Raw genomic sequence first — 26,057 nt, forward strand, 5'->3', positions numbered from 1 at the left:
GACTGTCATCAGCTACTGGAAATGCATAACGAAGATCCAGATTTCCTTGAGATGCTGGTGACTGGTGATGAGTCATGGTGTCACTACCACACACCAGAGAAGGAACGCCAATCCATGCAAATATCTCAAGAAATTTCGTGCTGCTCCATTTGCAGGCAGTTGTCCATGAGTGGTGGGGTAGTAATCCCAAAGAATGATTCATGATGCCATTATGAAGTTGCCAGAAAGATGACAATGACGGTGGTGGGGCATATGTTGAGAGATCCCATGTATATTGAAACATGTTGCATAATAAATACTATTGTGAATCATTTCCGAATGCCCCTTGTACTGCTTGTAAGTGAAGATGTATTGTTTCATTACAAAACAGTATTAACAACTATTTTCCTGTAGTTTACGGTTATTACAAGCATAAGAAAACAGTTTTTTCTTTGTGACGTTTCAGGAGAACACACGCTCCTTTCATCAGACATTTTCATTTATTACACCGTAAACTACAGGAAAATAATTCTATCATGCAAGCAATGCGTACATACAAGAAAAAGTATTAACAACGATGTGCAATTGTAATGTGTAAGTCTGTTGTTCTTCCAGAATCAAAACCACATTTTCTTATTTTACTTTTTGTATAATCTCAGTTTTTTTACAACATTCATATATTTTGATGACTTGTGATGCAACTATATTGTATGTGACCTCCCTGATAGCGTAGTGGTAATGTTACCACCTTGTAATAAAAGGGGCCCACGTTCAATACCTGGTGGAGGCACACTGCACAATGGTTCGGATCATACTTTAAACTGTAGGTCCAGTCTCAATTAGCCTATCTGTGCATAAAGTGGACTTAAAGAACAATTCAAACAAACTACATTGTGATTATAGTAGCATAATTTCTCATTAATTTCTTATCATAACAAATTTGTTTTAACTGGTTTGCAAGAAGCTGAATGATATTACCAACATCTTATTTTTGCTCACTTGTAGGGTTAGATAGAGATATCTACAATGTGGTAAGGCAGAGCATAATTGACATGGTTTTGGCAACAGAGATGACGAAGCACTTTGAGCACTTTTCAAAATTTGTGAATGTCTTCACGAAACCTGCACTGAAGGAAGAGGAACTGGGGTCAACTGAGGTGAGTGTTAATATTTTTTGTAAAATAATGATATTAGTAAGACTTTTGTTATATTTTTAGTCAGTTTACAGTTTTTTACTTTTTTTGTTATAGAAATGTTATGCATAAGAATAAATATATTTTATATCATCATGATTAATAAATAGACTAAATAATATGATTTCAGATACTTTCAGTGTTGATAGTTTAAGGGGAGTCTGGACACCCCCCCCCCATACTAAAATTAAATAATGAAAATCAACTTGTTGTTTAATCGAGGGTTATTTGGTTATTTATTTCCGCACCTTTAATTAAAAAATATTCCTAATCATAATGAAATTAAACTATTAAATAATATTCCCTGAACTTATTGGAAGGCAAGGATTGTACGACTTTGAATGACAGTACAAAAGAAGAATGATGAAAGATTTATTACTGTGTAATAATATCCATAAAATATTACCAGGAATTTAACTTTTTGTCAACTGGTTCTAAGATTGTTTTTTATATATTCAGTAAATATTCAATTCCTTTTCTATTTGACATTAATTTCCTTGCAATGTCTTACAAATTTTGCCGACCTTAACTACACGTAAGCTGGATAAAGAACACATGCAGTTATATCACTATCTTCATAGCGTATTTTTGCCTATTCATGTAATAAAAAATTATATTAATTTGAATATTTTAATTAATTATAATTATTTTAATTTAAACATTATTATTATTATTATTATTATTGACACACTTGGTTCAGAATACCCCCCCAAAATATATTTCTAAATACGTGCCTGATAGTAATCGAAGAATGTATATTTATGGAGCTATGAATATGAGAAAGTATAGTTTGAAATAAACAAATAATGGTAGTTTGTTACGACCTTACTTATTTTGTAACTTTGCAATGCCGTGTTAAAAGAAAAATTGATATAGTGTTACCTCATGTCCTTGCTAATGTCCGTGATACTACATGTTGTATGGCTCGGGTTGTGATGCAAATATGAACGTGCCAATCAAGGCGTTGTTGAACTAATGTATTCACCTTTCTGTAACAATCTAATGAAGTCAGCTTGCTTAAGACAACGGGCATTTATTATGATGTAAATATAGATTTGCCAATCAAACATTATCAATGTTTGATGAACTAACCTAATTGTAATTAAATAATGGCGGAACATTTAAATTTGTATAATTCCAAAATGTAAGATTTTATCAACGTTAAGGAAATAATTGTTAACTCAAATGAATATGTAAACTTTCTTTGTAAATTATTAATTGCCAAACTATGTATTTTTCAAATATCTTTCTGCTGTAATTTGGAGTATTGTAATAAGAAATTACCTAAAGACAGGTGTTCGAGGCTGGAACTTCGGGTATAAATACGAAGCAGTTTGGTCCGTAAGTAGGTCTGTTCTGGTGTCAGTCTAGGAAGAAGTGAATAGGTGCGAGCCGCTTTTCTGTAAACCCTAGACTGGCCAAATAGGAACGGTCTAATCTAGGAAGAAGTGAATAGGTGTATGCCGCTCTTCTGTAAAACCTAGGTTTGGGCCACCCTAGTTTGACCTTTCTAGTAAGTTTCCAAGTTCCAGTTACGAGTTACCTAACCACTGGCTGTAATTACTCAAGCAGTAAATAAACTTTTCATTAAAACTTCACGACTTTGGTTGGATTTGTTCTGCACCTACCCTGAAGATAGGTTTCAGTGTAGACCCTTAGAGCCTCAATGCTCCCGGCTATAGGAGTAAAGGGTGAGGAAAGTTACTAGGAACGTAACAGGTCCTTTTTGGCACCCATCGTGATGACCTCGACAGTATAGAACTTCAACCACCGACGTTGGGTACCTAACAGATTCTTCTTGGCATACAACGTAGAGGCTCGACAATTGAAGAATCCAGCCAGACGACTATTACGGAAGAGATCTTCGTTAGAATCGAAGTTGCAGTACCGCCGTATGAGCTGAAGATTCCTGACCACTGCAGTCGAAGAAGATGACCAACGACTAGTAGAAGATTCCTATAAGAAACATTAACTTGAAGACTTCATTAGTTTGATAAGGTTCTTCAAGAAAAAGGACTTACATATTAAAAGTGTGAAAACTCAAATATTAGTATTTAGTCATGTCAAAAAGGTATTTAAGGGAGGAACAAAGAAAATTAACCATGGTGACCTTCAAGTGCTGCTCTGATGACTCCAAGTCCGAAGAAGGAACAGTCAAATGTCAAGGATGCGAGTGTTTGTTCCACTTGAGTTGTTTGAATATGGATGCCACGAGTGAAGATGTTGATAGAACTAGTTTTAAATGCCAAGGTTGTCAAAACAAATCTGAATCTGATAACTAAATGATAGATTTATTGAAAACTTGGAGACAAGAAGATGAAGAGAGAAGACAGAAAGATGAAGAAAAGAGACAGAAAGAAAGACAAGAAGATGAAGAGAAAAGACAGAAAGATGAATAGAAGAGACAGAAAGGAAGACAAGATGATGAAGAGAAAAGACAGAAAGATGAAGAGAAGAGACAGAAAGAAAGACAAGAAGATGAAGAGAAGAGACAAAAAGAAAGAGTAGAAGATAGTAAAAAGATGATAGAATTATAGAGGAAGTAAGATTAGAGTGTAAGATCAATAAGAATGAGTTACAAAAAACTGTAGAAGAATGCCAAAAGGGAATGAGGGTCGAAATGGAAGATTTAAACAAGTAACGAGTCAAGAAGTGAAAGATCAGATAGAAGCAACCCAAAAAGTCTTATTGGAAGAAATAGATGAAGAAAAAAGTCAGAGGAAAACAAAAGAAACTGAATTAACAAGCTTATTTGAAAGTTTAAGGCTTGAAACTACCAAGAGCTTGATGGAAGAAAAACAGCAAAGAAGAAAGGAAATGGAAGACGAAATAAAGGAAGTACAATGGCAATTTCACAAAACTTCTAGTGAAATAGATTCTTTAGCCATGAAATTAGAACGCCTACCTTTGAGTGCTAATTCAGTAGACCAAAGTCAGAGGATTCACTCTGCCAATTTGGCCACTCCTATCGCTAGTGTATCTAAGAGGAGGTATACTGAAAGAAGTAACCTCTCATCCTCTAGTGCTACGTCCGACGAAGGTTCGGAGTTGAATAGAAGCCGATGCTCGAAGAAAGTGAAGAAGTCACAAGAATTCTTCAATCACCTTTCGGATGAAAAGACTAACAACAGAGTTAGGAAATCCAAGTGTCAGAATTTTAGACTGGCAGATATAAAAGCCTTAGAGAAGTTTTCTGGAGAAATAAATTCAGTCTCGGCCGAACGATACATTGAAAGTTTAAAGACCTATCTAGATATAATGCAAGTTTCAGAATTTTACAGGTTGAAAATTTTACCTTCCTTAATGACAGGAAAGGCCAAATCCTGGTTTATAGCAAATGAAAGGAAGTGGAAGAGTTTTGATCAGTTCTGTTATGCATTTCGAAAGCAGTATGCTTCGTTAGAGGCTAAACAACGAGAAATGCAGCTGTTAAGGAATAAGAAATTTCAGAGGTCCCTTGGATTAACGTTAGAAGAATACTGCTGGGAAGTCTATGGGAACTACTGCAATCTGGTGGAAGTAGTAAATCAAGGTGAAGTCTTGCATTTGATAATCAGCCAACTTCCGGTGAAAGTTCGACAACTAGTATTGACTCGAGATCCAAAAACCATGGAACAACTAGCAAATTATCTTAGTCGATAAGAAGCCTCCGAACAACTGGAGATAAGTAGGGGAGATAACCCCAAGATAGAGTAGCGAAGGCAATTTCAACCCAGAGTTAGGCAGACTCAAATAGTTTCGTCTAGATTTAACAACGAAAGTGAAGGAGCGGCCAGAACACCTCAGAATCCTAATAGGAACAATAATAGCAATGGCAATAGAAGTCAACCGTATAGACGACCATGGAATCAATCCCGTTTCCCCAACAACCACTTCAATATAAATTCCAATACAAAGGAAATATCCTGCCAAACTGAAGAAGTCCTGACTGAGTTAAATCCTGTCGCTCCAGCTTGGGAAGGTTCAATGATTCTAAATCAAAATTTAAACCAATCCTCGTTGTAAATGAAGCTCTCTCATTTACAACGGAAGGGAAAACTGTATCGGAGAAAAATGAGAGTACCGACAATTTCCTCACCAAAGATTTTTAGAAGTATTGCATTTAGAATTAGAAGTCGAAAAGGAAGAATAGAGAAAGATAGAAGAACCTGAACATAGGGGAATATTGTTGTCCAGGAAGCCAGAAATTATCGCTCAAATTTTAGGATTGAAAATAAAGTGTACTCTAGATACAGAGAGTGAATACACTACAATAAATTATAAAGTCTGGCTTCAGTTGCGAGACAGATTACCAGGACTTAAACATAAAAGAAGTTCTGAAGAAATGTTATTGAATTTTACTAGAAAGGGAAATTCTAGGATAATGGGATATAGGCAGATCCATTTTAAAATACGAGAATATGTATTTGCAGACTCAGTATATATAGTCCGAAATTTGGATAAGGACCTAGTATTGGGAAAGCCATTCATGAAAAGGCACATGGCGAGCTTAGAAGCAGGAAGACAGAGATTTTACATAATAAAAGATGGACAGTTAGTAGAAGAGGACCTAAGAGAAGAGAAAGACCTTATAAACAGACCCCAGGGAACTGAGGATGTTTCCATAAGCCAAGTAAGCGTTATTGCTTGGTAAGCCAAGGAAAGGCTACCAGGGGAAAAGGTTGATTCTCTTACTCTTCGAGGATAGAAGAGAAATTGTTGTAACAATATAAAGGAAGAAATTGTTATTTAAAAGGCTGAGTCCTCATAGCATTAGCAAAAATGGCTTAAATTGTAAACGTTTATAACAAAGGTCATATTTGATAAAGAATGGTTTAATGTGAGAATCTCTGAAATTACTGTTGTACAGTGACATTAAAGGGTCTTTAACTAATACTAATAGCCTGTAAGAATGAGTATATATTTGATGTTACTTGTGTGCTGCGCAAATAAAAAATGGTCAAAAATGTTATAAGGGCTAAGTCTTGAGAAAGGAATAAGAACTAATGAGAGAATTAGAATTTCCTATTATGTAAAAGATAAAGTTTGAGATGATTACCAGATCAAAGGTTTGAAAAAGAATGATTCATAATTATGACGAATCAAATAATTTTGTTAACTATTATGTGGATAAACTGAAAAATATGATATTTAAAGCCAAATTGTTTTTCAATAGGCTTATTACATAAACAAGATTAGATAAACAAAGGAAATATTTGTCCTAATTTTGCATTAAGAAGTTGAACGTGTAACAAAGAACCTTTATTGTTTACTGTAAACTTCTCATAACAAAGATGATTGATCTGTAACTGATATGACTGAATAAGTTAACATTAATTTCTGTGTTATATTCAATAATTCGAAAGGTTTGTTATGTTGGATTTGTTTGTTAAATCACAAAAACTGTTGTGTTTAAAAATTATTATTTTTAATTAACCCAAGCATGTTAAAGATTTCAGATATGAGTTACTAACAAAAGTTTATTTGATAAAAAAAAGAAATGAGTTTAAAAAGTTGTGATCAAATATTTCTCTTTCATGTAATAACGTTTGAGAATTGTAAATTTGAATATAACATTGTATTTAAGAAATGCACTTAATTGAAAAGCTAACCATATGATTTCTAGTGTGTTGTTATAAATGTTGATAAAGCATTAATATTTGGGAAACAATATAATTATTAGTTCTACTGAACTAATCATTTAATTTGAAATAATAAACCCAATTGATATATATATATATATATATATATATATATATAAACAACCTTATACTCTGTTTATTGGGATTAAAAATAAAAATAAAAAATGTATAAGAAAGGCAAAGAGCTTAAAGAAAGAAAAATTTGTTTCACTTTCGTTTCTCAAATTTTCCTTTAAACTACAGAGGGGGAACCTGTTACGACCTTACTTATTTTGTAACTTTGCAATGCCGTGTTAAAAGAAAAATTGATATAGTGTTACCTCATGTCCTTCTTAATGTATGTTGTATGGCTCGGGTTGTGAGGCAAATATGAACGCGCCAATCAAGGCGTTGTTGAACTAATGTATTCACCTTTCTGTAACAATCTAATGAAGTCAGCTTGCTTAAGACAACGGGCATTTATTATTATGTAAATATAGATTTGCCAATCAAAAGATTATCAATGTTTGATGAACTAACCTAATTGTAATTAAATAATGGCGGAACATTTAAATTTGTATAATTCCAAAATGTAAGATTTTATCAATGTTAAGGAAATAATTATTAACTCAAATGAATATGTAAACTTTCTTTGTAAATTATTAATTGCTAAACTATGTATTTTTCAAATATCTTTCTGTTGTAATTTGGAGTATTGTAATAAGAAATTACCTAAAGACAGGTGTTCGAGGCTGGAACTTTGGGTATAAATACGAAGCAGTTTGGTCCGTAAGTAGGTCTGTTCTGGTGTCAGTCTAGGAAGAAGTGAATAGGTGCGATCCGCTCTTCTGTAAACCCTAGACTGGCCAAATAGGAACAGTCTAATCTAGGAAGAAGTGAATAGGTGTATGCCGCTCTTCTGTAAAACCTAGGTTAGCCGAATGGGATATAAGTTCCAATTTAGGAAGAAGTGAATAGGTGCAAGCCGCTCTTCTGTAAAAGCCTAAATTGGCCATCTCGGGTGATAACTCCAAGTCTAGGAAGAAGTGAATAGGTGTATGCCACTCTTCTGTAAAACCTAGGTTTGGGCCACCCTAGTTTGACCTTTCTAGTAGGTTCGAAATTATCTATTAACAATTGATCTCCAAGTTCCAGTTACGAGTTACCTAACCACTGGCTGTAATTATTCAAGCAGTAAATAAACTTTTCATTAAAACTTCACGACTTTGGTTGGATTTGTTCTGCACCTACCCTGAAGATAGGTTTCAGTGTAGACCCTTAGAGCCTCAATGCTCCCGGCTATAGGAGTAAAGCGTGAGGAAAGTTACTAGGAACGTAACAAGTTCAATAGTGACTATTCTTGGTTTTAGTGTTAGCTGTTCTGTTCAATCAGTAGAAAGACAATCATACTGTTTTTACCAAATATCGTGAGGACAAATGGGGAACTTATTGACAATCAATAGCTGACTCGTGTCTAGAAATCCATGCATCAGCAATGATGGAACACAATGTGCATCTCCCCCAATTTTAATTTAATTTTAGCGAAGAATCCACAAAGAGGCTATTGATGACATTGAATCTCACTCGTTTATTCACTACATTCCTTTAGTAATTCTGGCATTCTCATCCCTTTCATTGTTATCAGTAGCCTCTTTCCATGAGGCTTTGTCAGTTATGTTCCAAATACAACATGCTGCATGAGTGCCGTACTTCATCAGTTCCATATTTGTCTTGCTGGCTACTCACGTTCATAACAATTGGTCTGGAAATGCCAATGTCCTGACAAATATTCACACTGCTTATCATTATTATCACTAGTGCTTTTAGTTTGGGAAAAAAGGGTTCCAGTACACTTCATAATTAAATTTAAAAGGTTAATTATGTATGATTGTGCATTCGTACATACATATAAATGTAATGAAAGATATAAAGACTGTGTGTATATTTTTATTTATTTCATTAACGCAAATGATTATTACATGTATTTTGCCAAAATAAAGTGCATTTTCCAGTTATTAAAAAGAAACTCTCAACCTATTCTCCAAAATGCTCTAACTTCAAAATAAGTCAGGGCAGGAGGAACAGTTTATGTCGAGCCAGATGCAAGGACCCTAAACTGCTCCTTCCGCACCAACCTTACTCCGCAGCAAGCTAGAAAGAGATGTCTGTCTGCTGGATGGTCGTAGGAGGAGAAAACTTAGCATTATGCTTTTCAGAATACTATTTTACTTATTTTCTTGGGAATACTAAACATCCTATGACATAGAAAACACAAACAGAAAGAGGACCGGTTGAAAATTTGATTTGTCATAGAAAAAGTTGAAAACTCCCATTTCATTAGCTTTAACTTGAAGTTGTTGCTTTTCCCCTCCATAAAGAATGCATGGGAATCTGAAAATTCTTATTTATCATATTTTTCAAGCATTGTGCCCAGTTTAATAAACTCAAAAAATCGCTTCCACTTGCAACATGGGGGAGTAATTCCTACTGTCTTGTACAGTTGAGTTTCTTTTTAGTAGGAGTGCCCATTCGGACGATATTAAAAGAAATGCACACGTGGTACCAAACTGTCACTCTTCGCCTTAATTCATGTTTTGGGGAAATAAAAGATGCAGTAGGAAAGTGCCTTTCATTTCATTTCAGTGTATTAAGTCAGTGTTATATCTTCAATATTCAAATGGTTAAAGTTCATTTGACTCTGCAGAAATATAGATGGGGGGGGGGGAATGAAAAAATATGAAAACTCTAATGACCACTTAGTGCAGCATAAAATTAAATGCATTTTCATCCTTTTGTGAAAGGTACATAATAATAATAATTGTCTGATGCTTTTATTCATAAATTGATATTCCTGACTTTTACTTGCTAGGGCAAACCCTGAACTAGCTTTTAATCTTTCCTGTGAGAAAGGTATTTGTACAGCATTCTATTGCATACTGCCAGGGAAATAAGTATTAGTTATCACATGTACTATTTTCTCTACCAAATGTTGTGCATTTGTATTGCTAAAACGGTGGCCAAGTGCATTCATTGGTCAAATTTTAATCTTGCCACCAAAGTTCCTAGGTTAAAATCCCAGTGTTGGGTGGTTTTTCTTTGTGAGTGCCCCTTCAACAATTTCATTTAATCATCATTCAACATTGTGATTATCTTAATGAATATTACACTGTAACAGCTACATGCTACATGTTATTTATTGGCAGGGGCGTTGAGGATTTTTTTTAATGACACTGAGGTCCTTAAATATGCCAATGAATATGTCTAATAAGGAAGAGAAGTAAAGTGTATGTATTTATTTATTCTTTGCAGGCATTGTGCGAGTCTCCAGATGTTGATCTTCTCACTACAGAAAATGTGGCGTTAATTAAACGTATGCTAATAAAATGTGCAGACGTGTCAAATCCTGCAAGACCCTTGAAGCAGTGTGTTGAATGGGCCAGAAGAATAGCAGAGGAATATTTTAGTCAAGTGAGTAATAATTTTAATGTGACTAATGAACATGTAACACAACTCACCTTACAGTATTTACATGAAATCATCTTGTTTGTGATTAAGTCAAGAATACTCTGCAGATAAGGATACCTAAGTGTTTGCAGGCATCTCCTGGTGACTTACTGGTCTGCTCTTCATCAGACTGGGCCTCGCTGATGTTGTAGTGTAAAGTCGTCGTCTTGTAATCAAGGCATCCCAGGTTTGATACCCAGTGGAGGCACATAGTGGTTCAGATCCTACCTTAAACTGTAGGCCCAGTCCCAATTAGCCACCTGTGCATAAAGTGGGCTTAAAATAAAACTTCAAATCCTGATCTTGACCAGTGTGTCACTCAAGATTCCTTGGATCTATTGCAACATCACTTTGCACTAGACATCATAGACCTTTTCAAACACACCGACATTGGCCTACTTCAGCTTCAGGGGCAAGATCTACAAACAAGCTAAGCACAAGAAATAATGGAATTAACTTCCCGAACAGCTGATGCTCCAATTCTGGATATTTGCAATGCTTCTTGGATGGAGCTGCTTTAGCTTTTATTCTTGCTTCCATGATTCTCTTACACTTGTCAAATGTTTGAGCTGCAGTTCTGTTGCCGTTTTCCTGAGCGTACCGCAGATCTTACAATTTGAAATCAACTTATAACTTGCCCTCTTGTGCTACAAAAGTGAAAGGTTTGGGACACTAAACATAGCTGAAGGAAAGAGGGGTTACATGGAATGGTTTCATTGTATACAGACAGAACTATATTTCTTCTTGGTCCACACAACAGATGATTCATTGCATAGGCATGATGCATTTCCCTTGTGATCTACATAGCAACAACTTTAATGACCTCTAATGCCAGCCGCACACCGGATCTGACGCGATGAGTCATTTTGTTGCAAACAGACTCGAGGGAACATTTAACATGGTGCTCTTATGAGCCGCTGCACACTGGACGATACAATTGACTCGAGTCACGTTGTGACAAAACAGTGAAGGTCCTGGGAATTTGGTTTAGGAGGAGCAAGATGTGACAAAACGCTCTGCGCATGCGTGAATCCTTTCCTTAATAAGGACAAAATTGATGTGCTATGGAATGAGGTGGCACAGGAGATGAATGATATTACGTGAAAGAAATAGACTTATTAGAAATTATCTTGTAATGTACAAAACATTTCATAAATTGTGCAAGAAGTCGATGTTCAGGGCAGTTTGATATTTATTCCTCAAATAACTATGTGGTTGCAGCATGCGAATTAAACTTTTTCCTTTCTTGGAAGGAAGCAGCGTTTAAAGTGAGCCGCAAAGCACCGGAACTCCATTCTGAAAAAACTCAGTTCCTGCTGCGACATTGGACATCCATTTTATTTATTTAATGCACCATACAAAAGTCCATTCTTTGTTACATTAATTCTTGTAAAGAATAGATGAAATGGATGAAAACTAAATTTGTCTCTTGTCGGTGGAAATGTAGAAAAAAAATATATATTGCAGTGAGTGCTATTCGTTTAAGATGCAAATGAGAACCTAATTTCCTGAAAGGACAGATGTCATAGATCTTGTGTTTATACATTTAATTTAGATGCAATAATAATAAAAATCAATTCTTTTTTCAGGTCGTACGCAACAGCACGCCGTACCGGTAACCTTTATATGTGAGAATGAAACTAAAAGAATTTTATTTTAACGAAAGAAGTGTGATCTTTAGACCTCTGATTTTTAGGTTCTAAAAATTCTAAAATAGGTTTTAAAAATATTAAATTAGACTAAAAGAATCCTGAAGTATGTTCCAAAAAACTTAAAATGGTTCATAGTTCCTGAAAAATACTAATTAGTTCCAATTGTTAAAAACAAAATTTCAAAGGGACCGTGAGAAATTTTAATAGATACATAACCATCAAAAATTAATTTCTAACCAAATGTTTATTTCTGTGCATCATTTTCAAAATGATCCACTAATTGTTGTAAAACTAATACTTGTATCATTAGCAATTTTGCTCTCAAACTTGTTTGAAACATACTCTAGTCATTGAATGTTTTCGTTACGAAACCGAACAAATAATACCTGTGTGTGATGTAACAATAATATAAAACCTTAAAAAATATACAAAAACCTAAGAAAAGGTTTGATTTTGGCAAAAAAAAACATAAAATAGGTTCTAACAAGCAAAATAGGTTATTTTAGGCACTATAAAACTTTATCAGTTGTTGCATTTTTTAATGGAACGCTGATGTAACTTTTTATTTCTCATTTACCTGCAAAGGAAAAAATAGGTTAAATACCTAAAATCTGAGGTCTAATGATCATTTATATACCACAATATTTAGAGCAGTTCTTATGATAAACACAATAACAAATAATAACAAGAAACTAACTTGTACCGAAAACTTTCTTTCCCGAAAAAAACACTGATAAGAATAATAATTATTTGTTTCATTTTGTCGGAAGCAAAGTGGCTCGTCGTGTTGTGTAGCATCGCATCGTGACTCGTCGTGTCAGATCCGGTATGCGGCTGGCCTATGAAAGACTTGTTGAACCTGAATTGTGCTGCAAGATATAATTTTTCGTTGCTTTAATTTGTGAGCCATTTTTTCAATATGGCAGACTTAGTGTACTGGTGATTGCCAGGGACTTTTGATATGTTGCTATTAATGCTATAAAGAAGTCATATATCAATTTCAGCTTGTTATGAATAAGTTACTTTATTTTTTCCTATTTTGACTGCACTAAAAGGGACACAGGATTTGAACTGTATAGTGACTGGTGATAGTCAACCGAGAGCACAGATGTGGAAGAGAACACTAGATTAGCCCACCACTTACACTGGACTTCTCCCATACCAAATACATAAAAACTGGTATGGGAGATGAGAGTGGCGTTAGCTCTTGAAAAAATTTAGCTTAATCTTTGAACTATGACTTAGAATTGCTATGTAAGAAAACCAATTTTGTTCATCTACATACAAAGTGGTAACAAAAATTGAAGTGTTATTCTTATCATACTGTTATAATGTTGCTTGCTAATTGAATTTGGAATTTTAATGCCACTATCAATTACTTCTGTTTCAATAATTACATTTCTTTCTTTCATTTCCAGACTGATGATGAGAAGAAGAAAGGGTTACCTGTAGTGATGGCATTGTTTGATAGAGCTACTTGCTCAATACCAAAGTCTCAGATGGGGTTTGTTGATTACATAATAAATGACATGTTCGAGGCCTGGGATGGTAAGTGACCTTACTTTATCAATGAATTTGTCTATTTATTTATTTGGTAAGTAAATTTAGCTTATTGCATCATATAATGAAGCAGTGGTGGTAGATGTAAAACTTTGCCCAGACTGCACATTTGGACCTGTATTATTATTATTATTCCTTCTCAAAACATTGGCAGGTGTTCAGACAGTTCCTCCACATGTGTATTTAAGGTTAGCTATTGAGGCAAGCACTACTTTATTTAATTTACGAAGTTGCATCGCTGATAATCCCATCTCTTGGAATGTTGAATGCTTCAGATTACCTGCATTATATTTAAATGTATCTAACTGTACAACATATTTATAATGAATCAGCCAATAGTAGCAATGAGAATCAACATTCTAACCAGCCATTGCCCAATGTAAAGCTACTTGCAAGGCCTTGAACCTCAACAGGCTATTGCACCATTAAGTTTCTTTATCATCATTTTATGATATTAAAGATAAAAATAGATCTGCAACTTGAAGCTTCAACATACAGGTAATGGACAAAATAATATGAACACCTTGGTTTGCAAAGGCCTATAGATGCCGTAGTGGAAAAGGAACAACACTCAGCAGAGATTTCAACCATCTAGTGGCGATGAAAGCAAACATATCAGTCTATCAGAAGCTGGTGTGAGAGTTGCATGCGAGCAGTCAGCTATCCGTCAAATGCAGGTATGTCCGACCTTTCAGACTTCAAAAGAGGCATGATCATAGGAGCCCGCCTGGCTGGAGCATCTCTGACAAAAACAGCTACACTTGTTGGTGTAGCACGGAGCACAGTGTCGACTGTTCTGACAGCCTACAGCCAACATGGAAAGACAACGTCTGCAAAGGAGAATAGTGGGCGAAAAACAAAGTTATCCAACAGGGATCGACGTGTGTTGAAGCGAATAGTGACTCGAAAGCACAAGACAACACTGTCCCAAATAACCGCAGAGATGAACAATCACCTCCAGGACCCTGTATCAACGAAAACCATTCAAAGGGATCTGCATTCTGTGAACATTCATGGCAGAGTTGCCATCCCCAAACCGTTGGTGACTCCACGTAATGCAGTGACACGAAGAAGGTGGTGCCAAGAGCACAAGAACTGGACACAGCAGCAATGGGAACATGTGATATGGTCAGACGAATCGTCTTTCACATTATTCAGACCACAGGACGTATTTATGTGTGGAGAACTCCTGCTGAAGCATTTGATATTGACTGCTTAGTGCCTACCGTGAAACATGGTGGGGGCTATATCTTGGAATGGTGTTGGCCCACTTGTCGTCCTGCGTGGGAGAATCAACGCAGAGAAGTACTGCACCATCCTGGGTGACCACCTCCATCCCATGGTTCAGACTTTGTTTCCCGATGCATGCCCCATCTTCCAAGATGATAACGCTCCTATTCACACTGCTAGGTGCGTTGATGCATGGTTTGATGAGCACAGTGATGAGGTAGAACATCTCATCTGGTGTCCACAGTCCCCCGATCTTAACATCATTGAGCCTTTGTGGAGTATTTTGGAGGCCAAAGTGCGTAATCGGTTTCCACCTCCAATGACACTTTCGGAACTTGAGACTGCTTTGTGCGAGGAGTGGCTACGTATTCCAGTTCACACTGTACAGGACCTTTATTTGTTTATCCCACGTAGGATACAAGCTGTCATTCAGGCAAGGGGGGGGGGGCAACCCCCTACTAATACAAGTTTTCTGCAATTTCATTGGTGTTCATATTATTTTGTCCATTACCTGTATATATATATGCAAATATTAACATTTCTGTGGGCTCCCATATAGCCAAATGATGAGTGCTCTTTCCTTTGGTACAGTGTCTCTCAAAAGTTTTAGGACAACGACATTTTAAACTAGGCAACCCAATTTACACAAGGCGTTGGTGGGTTGCGTGTAGAGTTAGGCTCAATTTCAGGGTTGCCACATGCACAATAGATATTTATAAAATACGCGAAAAAATAAAAACCAGTATTATTGTATAAAATTATTAAAAATATCACTATTATATCGCAATTGACAAAATTTATTCTCAAAGAAAAAAAATAGGATTTCTGGTATTTCATCGCTGATGAGTCTACAGAAAGGAAAAGAGGTGAGAGAAAACGAAAGGTGACAAAGGAGAGCAGAAAGAGAAGAGGAAAAGTAGAGGAGGGAAGAAAGAGAGGAGAGAAGAGGAGATTGGAAGAAGATTCTAGGAGAAATGAGGAAAATGGAGCAAAGAAGAGAAAAGAGGAGGAAAACGAGATGAGAAAAGAGGGGAGTGGAGAGTAGAGTAATGGAGAGAAAAAGAGAAGATTGAAAAGAAGAGGAGAAGAGTGAAGTGGAGTCGGAAATCTAAGACAGGAAAGGAGATACGAGTAGTGGGGATGAGTGGGATGGAGATAAGATGCAAGAAAAGTATGGAAGACGATATGAGATAAAAGCAGAGCAGAAGGAGGGGAGAGAAGAAAGAGAAGAGAAGAACAGAAGGGACTGAAGAGAAGAGGTAGTTTCAGAAAATATCGTCTCAGCATCAAGAATTGATGCATTGGTTAAATTATCGACATGAAACATTCAATAACATTTTGAAATGTATTGGAGAATGTATTAGATCGGTTCGAAATGCCTTTTGGGTTCTTTCAGAGCAAGATAAAATCTTCCATGTAAGATCTTTGATTTTACCTGCGATTATACCACTAAAAACATGAATGTAATTTTAATATTTATAAGAATTCTCCAATTTTTGTCCACTTCTCCGTTGAAATGGAGATTTTGTAATTTAATATTTCCCCTTCCCCCATCGTTAATTCCAAACTGAATCATTCCGTTTCACACGGACAATGAACACAATGGGATAGGTCTAAAACTTACGAAAATTTTCTGCCACTGGAAGGGTTTGAACCTACGACCATTAGATTGACAGTCCTGAACGGTAAACACTACCCCACAAGCCTTCGCTCCTGAAAGTAAGTAGAAGGAGCTGACCAATGTGAAATGTAGATGCAACTCTCCTCCTACATGTAATGTGCAAACAATACTTGTTTGTAACAAAGAAAACGAAGGTAGTACGACTCGGCGAAAACATTTAATGGAGAATTGCACATGATGAGAACTTTTCATTCGATATTTGCGGAGGTATCCTTCCATTGAACTCGAGTGGGAAAAGGGGTAAAATTAGAATGTAATAAATTGCCACAAATATAAATAGTTATTTCATTAATATTTGTTAATAATGTCTTTGAAGCAGTACACAATTATCGTTAGAGTATCATAATTCACGATCTTATACATGAAAATATCCCTTTGAACGTGTGTCAATTCATTTATTTGTTTATTTTTTTATAAATTCCATATGCAGAACAATGTAGCCACTATACACTGCTATTACAAATAATGGTACCATGCTCTTGTTTGATAGAAGGGGATTTAAAAAAAAGAAAGAAAAGAATACCTAGTATGGAGGATCGAACCTGGGACCGCAATCAATGCTTTCAAGAACTCTAACCAATACACTACGCCCTTTGTTTCCTTTGGAGCAACAGTTCTTATTTATTCTGTCGCGTCAATATTGTAAACGTTATCCTGCAAAAAGATGTTTAACACTCTGATATAGCTCTGTACTTCTAGAATTACTCTATACACATGCATTTGAAATTTAACTCTGAATTTATTTCTTCATTGTTAGTATATCTAAGCTTGTGAATATATTTTATTTGTATTTTTATAACGGTTACATGAACATCTACGAAATAGTTCCTTTTAATAACCTCCGGTTGACTAAGTTGCCATATAAACAAATGGAATACAGATTGTCTTCGAGCTTACATTGTTAAAAAGGAGCGGATACTCATATTACTATCCCGATACTTATTCAATAAGGTTTCTTGTTTGTCAGACATTATCACTTAAACTATTTCATGTTGAGCTAGTGCCCAACTTGAAATATATCATTCTTCAGATTCTCTTTAAAATTCGACTTTGGTCACTTGTAACTTGCTGGGTGCAGACACTGCATCGACAGTGGTTTGCGATAAGAAGCGGCCTTGAATAGCGTGAGTCACTTTGAATGCGAGCAAGCTACGATACCAAGCTTGTTTGCTTTCGGAAACCAAGTCATTTTTTTTTCACCGTTTCCGAACGCGATTGCTATTGTAGAAGTACATATTCTCTCAAAAGAGCAAGAAAGGAAATTCGACCAATGTTCTCCCGTCGTTTAAAACCAAATATTATCTATTAAACGAAAAGTTCACGATTGTCACTAAACCTATCTGAGCATAAGGTGGATGTAAACAATAAATTTAATAGAAAGATTCTCCAAAATTTCTCTCGCACTGTCTACGTCAGGCCAGTACCCAAGGGGGGGGGGTGCATAGGGTCCATGCCCCCTCGAACCCTGAAATAATTAAATGTGAACCTATCAGTAACTACGAAAATAACATCTTCGATTTTAGAAATGTGTAAAAATTTCAATTTTGTTCTTACATAAATGAATCTGTTTCTTGCGCAAAAGTCTTCAGGGTACAATATTGGATGGTTTTAGTTTTTTTAATGCAAGGCTAGGAAACGTCCAATTTACCGATTTAGTCAGGACAGTGTGTTACTTTCAATCCCTGTCCCGACTTTTTCGAACTGCAATCATGATGCGAGATGTCTCTTTATTATTGTTTTTTTCTTAACTCACAATTAGACATGTTCTTTATTGTAATAATAATTCCTAGTACGCAACATTTAATTTATAAATATATTATTTTCTAAACATAGAATTATCATGACTTTTCAATGGCGCTTGCACTATTTGAACTATTTTGTAATATCTGTCTCTCTCTCTCTCTCTCTTATATATATATATAAATTTGGGTCTGGCCCCTTCCTCAAAGAAATCCTGCGTACGGGCCTGGTCTACGCCAATGACAGAAATGCAAGCAATATTTTTATTTATTTTTAACCCAATTAAAGGAATGTGGAAGAATTTAAAAGAAATAAGAAAGGGCGGAACGACTGTTGCTCTACTTTAAAAATTGTTGTTCTTCCAGGAAGAAAAATGAGAAGGATTTCCTCCAGCACCTTAACACAGTGTCCCACGAGTCTCTCTTGATGAATACTGTCAAATGTGAAGTGATTTTATGAATAAAATTTTCCGCCTGTTTACGTCTAACGTTGCGCAGATTTGGTAGTTCGCAAACGGTGTAATTATTTCGTGTTACCTTACGGAAAGATCAAATACATTTCATAAGACTGTACTGAACACGAGACTTGCGTCAGTAAACAAGCATTTCGTCTGTTGTAGGATCACAGGAAAAGAATATCGTCCTGCAATGTTCAAGCCTCTAGATATTTTCCATTAATAATGTCTAATCACAATAACAAATTTGAAGAAATAACTCGCATTTTCACAACTACGTAACAAAATTCTCGTTTTTCTTCATCAATTCGAAAATAATTTCTCGAAGATATCTGCTATACTACAAGAAAGCAATCCAAAATTAAAGCAAAAGTTCAACTACATGTATACCCAACGACATTTACAATATTGGAGGGACAGAATATTTAAAAATTGTTGTTTCAATCGAAGGTAAGGGCGTGGTGTAGTGGTTAGAGTTCTCGGTTGGACTGCTAAAGATCCCAGGTTCGATCCTCCTTAGAAGGTTTTCTTTTTTTTAATTCTCCTTTTATTATAAACAAAAGCATGGTAACATTATTTGTAATAGCAGTGTATAGTGGCTACATTGTTCTGCATATGGAATTTATAAAAAAATAAACAAATAAATGAATTGACACACGTTCAAAGGGATATTTTCATGTATAAGATCGTGAATTATGATACTCTAACGATAATTGTGTACTGCTTCAAAGACATTATTAACAAATATTAATGAAATAACTATTTATATTTGTGGCAATTTATTACATACTAATTTTACCCCTTTTCCCACTCGAGTTCAATGGAAGGATACCTCCGCAAATATCGAATGAAAAGTTCTCATCATGTGCAATTCTCCATTAAATGTTTTCGCCGAGTCGTACTACTTTCGTTTTCTTTGTTACAAACAAGTATTGTTTGCACATTACATGTAGGAGGAGAGTTGCATCTACATTTCACATTGGTCAGCTCCTTCTACTTACTTTCAGGAGCGAAGGCTTGTGGGGTAGTGTTTACCATTCAGGACTGTCAATCTAATGGTCGTAGGTTCAAACCCTTCCAGTGGCAGAAAATTTTCGTAAGTTTTAGACCTATCCCATTGTGTTCATTGTCCGTGTGAAATGGAATGATTCAGTTTGGAATTAACGATGGGGGAAGGGGAAATATTAAATTACAAAATCTCCATTTCAACGGAGAAGTGGACAAAAATTGGAGAATTCTTATAAATATTAAAATTACATTCATGTTTTTAGTGGTATAATCGCAGGTAAAATCAAAGATCTTACATGGAAGATTTTATCTTGCTCTGAAAGAACCCAAAAGGCATTTCGAACCGATCTAATACATTCTCCAATACATTTCAAAATGTTATTGAATGTTTCATGTCGATAATTTAACCAATGCATCAATTCTTGACGCTGAGACGATATTTTCTGAAACTACCTCTTCTCTTCAGTCCCTTCTGTTCTTCTCTTCTCCTTCTTCTCTCCCCTCCTTCTGCTCTGCTTTTATCTCATATCGTCTTCCATACTTTTCTTGCATCTTATCTCCATCCCACTCTCCCCACTCCTCGTATCTTCTTTCCTGTCGTAGATTTCCGACTCCACTTCACTCTTCTCCTCTTCTTTTCATTCTTCTCCTTTTCTCTCCATTACTCTACTCTCCACTCCCCTATTCTCGTCTCCTCTTCTCTCATCTCGTTTTCCTCCTCTTTTCTCTTCTTTGCTCCATTTTCCTCATCTCTCCTAGAATCTTCTTCCAATCTCCTCTTCTCTCCTTTGTCACCTCTCGTTTTCTCTCACCTCTTTTCCTTTCTGTAGACTCATCAGCGATGAAATATCAGAAAACCTATATTTTTTCTTTGAGAATAAATTTTGTCAATTGCGATATAATAGTGATATTTTTAATAATTTTATACAATAATACTTGTTTTTATTTTTTAGCGTATTTTATAAATATCAATTGTGCATGTGGCAACCCTGAAATTGAGCCTAACTCTACACGCAACCCACCAACACCTTGTGTAAATTGGGTTGCCTAGTTTAAAATGTCGTTGTCCTAAAACTTTTGAGAGACACTGTACAAGCAATCTGTTTCGATTCCTGGTGGAAGACCCAAAATTTCGCTGTTGAATCAGTATCGTGGGGATAGTTGGAAAGCTACTTGAAAAGAAGTAGCAGCCAGGAAACGACAGTGATGGGACACTAGCAGCACCTGGCCCTTAGAGGGCTGTTGTGCTATGGAGTTTAGTTCATTATGCTACTCTATGTGATTGTCATTTACTTGCCCTTCAAATGTTATCAAAATTAATGTCTAAGGAACAAAATGAGCTGGATAGATCATACCTAATAAGTATAATTTATTAAGATATCTATACATATAAAATATCATTCAATGAAATGTGGCACATAAAGGAATATATATATTTTTTAATGAATACTTTCTCCTTTATTTTTTGAACAGTACATATGTGCCTTAAGGAAGGACCACGGGTCTGAGTGTCTTTTCCAGTAGATGTGTAGAAATAAGTGAAGTGTTTACTTATGCTTAGTGTTATCTTGGCTAGAGGATGTAAGCTAGTATATCTTTGTCATGGTACTATAGTTCATTGCTGAACCTTGACCATCAATCTAGATTCCTCGCTACTATTCTGAATTTCTACTGAAGTCTACATGCATCCTCACCCACACCATCCCATCTTACTTTGGTCATCCATTGTCCAGCATATTATCAAGTAATTGAGATTTACCAGTAATGAACAGGAACACCTCGCATGTTAATAAATACATGTAAACAAGATACTAACTTTTTCCGTGAGACTTACTTTTAATTTTGGCAGCCCACTTGGGAATTTGTTGCTTCACTGCTGGGCTGGCTTCCAGTTCCTGTCGTTTCCCTGAGTGCCGCTGGTGTAGCCCGACTGCTGTAACGGAAACCAAGTGCAGGCAGCAAACATAGCAGACGAACTGGCTACACCAGCACTCCTAGCGGCACTCAGGGAAACGATAGGAACTGGAAACCAGCCCAGCAGTGAAGCAACAAGTTTCCATGTGGATGCTGGCAGGGGCCACCAACATTAATAGAAGATTTAAGAGTAAGTCTCACAGAAAAAGTTAGTAATGTGTTTGTGTCTTTATTACACAACCCAATTATGTTACATGTTAAAGTTGGTAAAACTTAAGAGAGAAGAAAAAGTACCACCATTGCTACCTCTAATAAAACTAGATATCCCCATAGAGATTCTAAAATCTACCTGATAGAATTTTTCATTCTTCACAGCTTTCATAGACATGCCAGAGCTTCTCCAGTACCTAAGAGCGAACTATCAATACTGGAAAGAGAAGGAACAACAGGGTATCACAAGATTAGAAGATATAAAAGAAATTCAAAACACAGTGGGGGATGTACAAAGTACGATAGAGGAGTCTGAAGAAGCCAAAACTCGGACAAGTGATAAAAGTGTGTGTTAACGTTAATATTTGTGCTATCGTGCGTGACTATATTAGTGCTTTATGTGGATGTGTACATGGAAAAAAACAGTCCGTTATGTGAAACAATTCTTCATATAAGCATTTCAAGACTCTTTGATTCTTCCTGTGTGACTGTAAAGTTCTAAAAAGAGAAGTCAATAACTGTATATTTATTTCGTACCAAAACTACTTTTTTCTTGCAAATGTGGTGCAGCATTGAGCAGTGGAGAAAGACTGTAGCTTCCTGGCTTTGTACTTTGTGTGATGTCAGCAGTGCTGGTAAAAAAATTCTTCCATAATTTTATAAATTTGCCATTGATGCTTATTATGAAGTACAAAGTAACTGTTTAAAACACAAAGAAAGGAAAGGTCCTCTAAACAGCTGGTTCTGTATTAGAAACTGTCATATTTTTATTTTAGTTGTGTATTAAATACACTAACTTAAGTCTTAGAAGAATTTAAGTGAACAAAGAAATTCAAAGCTTCCAATGAAATATCAAATATTATGCGAGTTATGTAACTTTATTTTTTTTTTGTCGTTTTAATACTATCCAAACTTTATAACTGTTACACAAAAAAATTGTAAGTTATTTTTATGATGTCACTGGCTGGATATTTGTAATATGTTACAATTTCAATTATGCTGCAGTATCATCAGTAAAAACATGTTGACAATATGCTAATATCAAACCAAAGAGGTTAAAAATAATTGTTATGTTTTATTTGATTATTTTTTCACCTTCTTTCACAATGTTCAGGTAGTAGCTTAATTTTGGATTGTCCTTTTTTTTTCTTAAGTTGGATAATCAAGTTGTTCCCAATAACACAAAAGTGATTTTTTTATTCCATTTTCAGAAGATTTACCTATTTATTTCAAATATATTCTGGAGGCTACATCTCATGACTGTCCATCCACCAGACAATTATTGTGTCTCAGGAATTTGGAGTTTGTGTGGGATCAAACTTCTGCTGTGAGCCGCGTAATATTAAATTTTGCTTCAAAGTTTTGTAGATTCCTTGGATAGAATTTTAAATCATGTACAACATTAAGATAAGACCAAGTTGCAAATAATACCCCAATAAAACACTACTAAGTTCAAAGAACCTTTAAAATTCAAATTATTTTGCTATAGCCAATAGTTAGGTTGAGCCTAAAATCAGGATGACCCACTATCAAAATGTAATAGATAAATTTTGTAAGCATATACATTTTTTTATTTTGATTTACTTTGCTTTTTGTGCCACTTTTGGCTAATTTGTGAAGATGACATGATGAAATTGATGGACACTCACAAACATCCACACCCAGGCTGAGATTCGAACCTGTCGAATCGTAGCGCCATGTGCTAACCACTCCACCACGGGGGCTGGCGTAAGCATATACATTATACATAGGATGGGAAAACCTGAACAGATTCGAATCCAGGATTTTTCATATTTTCCATTAACACATTAATTTATAATTATTACTGTATCACGTTGTTAATGTAACAACTTAAAAATTAACATTTTTCCAATGCAACACGTGAATTTGTATGATTTCTAATATTTGAACTTCTCCTTGTTTGGATTACATAATAATGATGTGAATATGAAAATACATGTTTGTTTGAGGATGTGGCATGCCCAAATTTTTTTGCGGACATCTGCAAATTCTGGTGTTACCACTGCCAATGGACTACTGAGGAGCAGATGTAGCTTTTTTATATACAAGCTTTATTTTACGCAGATGGAATAATTTCTTCCTATGGTATTCTTCCATGGTTGAGTTTTTGTTTACAATCTTTTACTGATGTTTGGAACTGTAAGCTTTTGTCTATAATAGTTTACTTCACACTTCGTTGTGTGTGTGTGTGGAACTTTACATAAACTTCGTTTGGAAACAAAAGCATATCTTGAAACACAGGTCTTCATATTGTAATTTTGTTTAGAAGTGGGGTAAAGTATTGATGCAAACCAAAGGTATAGACTGAATAATAATGAAACATGTCAAAGTATTCATAGTGGACCTCTTCAAAATACAACTTTCCAAAGAATTTGATTTTCTTTATTTTTTAGTCAACAGTTATTTAACTTAGTATGAAGATGTTAAGTAGCTTTCAGCAATATATAATTTTTATCTTGTGATATAATTTCAACACAATTTAAACAGTACAACAATTATTGTCTTTATACTTCCATTTTTCTTTTATATTATATTAGTTTACAGACAACCAGAAGAATCACAATAGCTTTTCTGTCTTATTACAAAAGTAGTCCTAAACCTTCAAGGAAAAGGAAGTGAAAATGAATCCAAAAAGCTTATCAGCACTGATTAACATTAACTAAAAATTAGTTTTTTGTTTCCATGAAGAAAAGTGGAAAGAATATTTTATTCAGGTCTAATGCAAGAGGAACTTAGTAATGTAACATAAAAAATATTTTTTAACTTGCAGATTCTATACAACTAAAAATTTTATACTTTTGCCTTCCCAATGTATTTTCTTCATTTCATGCACATTCAGTGGATTCCAATCTAATTCAACTATTTGTTTGTTTATGTTTATAAAAGGCATATGGGCCTTACCTTGTGCCAAATATGTACAATTATGGAGTAAAGTCAATCTAAGACTTGAAACTGTTTTTGTTTGCATGTTCTGTCTTAAAGAAAATAGGCGAGTTCTACAGAGGTAATTTTCTCATGAATTTGTGGCCATATAGTGTATGTGTAAGTGGGTTTTGTTATATATACACAGAGGTATTTTACCAATCTTTTGCATGTTTGTCTCAAGATTCTATAACCCATACTTGGTCCTGCATGATATCAATCATATCAATGGATGATTGGATTATACTTGTTTGCCACTGAAGAGAACATCTGTCTACAAGCAGGAGACATTCCAGTAAGTACACAAAATGTTAAATCACCATTTGAAGCGTTGTTATCACTTGGCAGTATCCAGTTTCTTCTTCTGAAAGTTGATAAAATATCAGCTAGCCGTTCTTTGTCTCATATTGAATTTAAAATTTGATTTACATAACAATGTTTACTACTTCCATTGAAGGAGGTGACTTTTAAGGTCCCACTAAAGCAAGCAAAGTTCTTTTTCACTATTTATCCCAGTCACCAATAGCTTTGACGACTTTTTCTTATTTTCTGAAATGTAAGATTCACCCACCTTCTAATAAATGGACAACCTTGAGGGATAAAAGGAATTCAGAGCATGGTTCTGATTACAACACTTCCACAAATGGTTGCAACTGGGAACATGTGTGGACCTACTTCTACATCTCTCCATATGACTTCATGGCATGTTCCAACATGCAAATGTAGCATTGATTGACGCATTATTTTACTTCGCTTTTTGTGCCACTTTTGGCTAATTTGCAAAGATGAGTGATGACATGATGAAATTGATGGACGCTGACAAACATCCATGCCCAGGCTGGAATTTGAACCCAAGACCCCTGCCATAATAGCACGATGTGCTATTTTAGATTTAGATTTGCCTTTTAAGATTGTTGAAAAGTGTAAACGTCACATTTGGGTGTGCTTTTTCTGCACTCAAGGTATCTTCCTTACTACTAATTCACGAAGTTATAGGTGATTAGTAACGTGTTGCAAGAACTGGTTTGACAACACAAGCATTTTGAAAATATATGTGGGATTTCTTGTTTAAAAAGGAGAATTTTTACGCAGCACCATGAGGCAGTTTGAGAGCTACTTAACAAGTAGTGATCTCCAGTCTATAAAAACGTAAGAGAGAGGCAGGGGCAGTTCAAGATAAAATTTTCATTACTACAAAATTCTGGGGGGAGGGCACACTGTGGAGTAGTTTGTTATAGCAGCCAATTTGTAGTAAAATCACAGGTGTCATAGGTTCAATTCCCACCACTGGCAAAATAAATTTGTTCAGCTGAAGACGAGAGAAGAGGATCTCTCTTGAAAGGTAGTGTTAAAATTATTATATTTTAGAGCACTAGACAATGGATAATG

General features: G+C 35.3%; 1 protein-coding gene across 5 annotated transcripts in view; it reads left to right on the plus strand.

Annotated features, from left to right (window-relative positions):
- The window catches only part of Pde8 (phosphodiesterase 8), a 406,334-nt gene extending 381,754 nt beyond the window's left edge, over nucleotides 1-24,580 (plus strand). For all 5 annotated transcript variants that reach the window (XM_083130652.1, XM_083130655.1, XM_083130651.1 and 2 more), the window contains 4 exons: nucleotides 985-1,136; nucleotides 10,082-10,240; nucleotides 13,347-13,476; nucleotides 21,891-24,580. In XM_083130652.1, the coding sequence (XP_082986778.1) occupies nucleotides 985-1,136; nucleotides 10,082-10,240; nucleotides 13,347-13,476; nucleotides 21,891-22,081 (632 nt within the window). In that variant the 3' untranslated portion in view covers nucleotides 22,082-24,580. The remainder of the gene's footprint in view (nucleotides 1-984; nucleotides 1,137-10,081; nucleotides 10,241-13,346; nucleotides 13,477-21,890) is intronic.
- Nucleotides 24,581-26,057: the final 1,477 nt, after the last annotated feature.

The sequence above is a fragment of the Lepisma saccharinum genome, chromosome 11 (assembly GCF_977018435.1).
Source record: "Lepisma saccharinum chromosome 11, izLepSacc3.1, whole genome shotgun sequence".
Lineage (NCBI taxonomy): Eukaryota > Metazoa > Arthropoda > Insecta > Zygentoma > Lepismatidae > Lepisma > Lepisma saccharinum.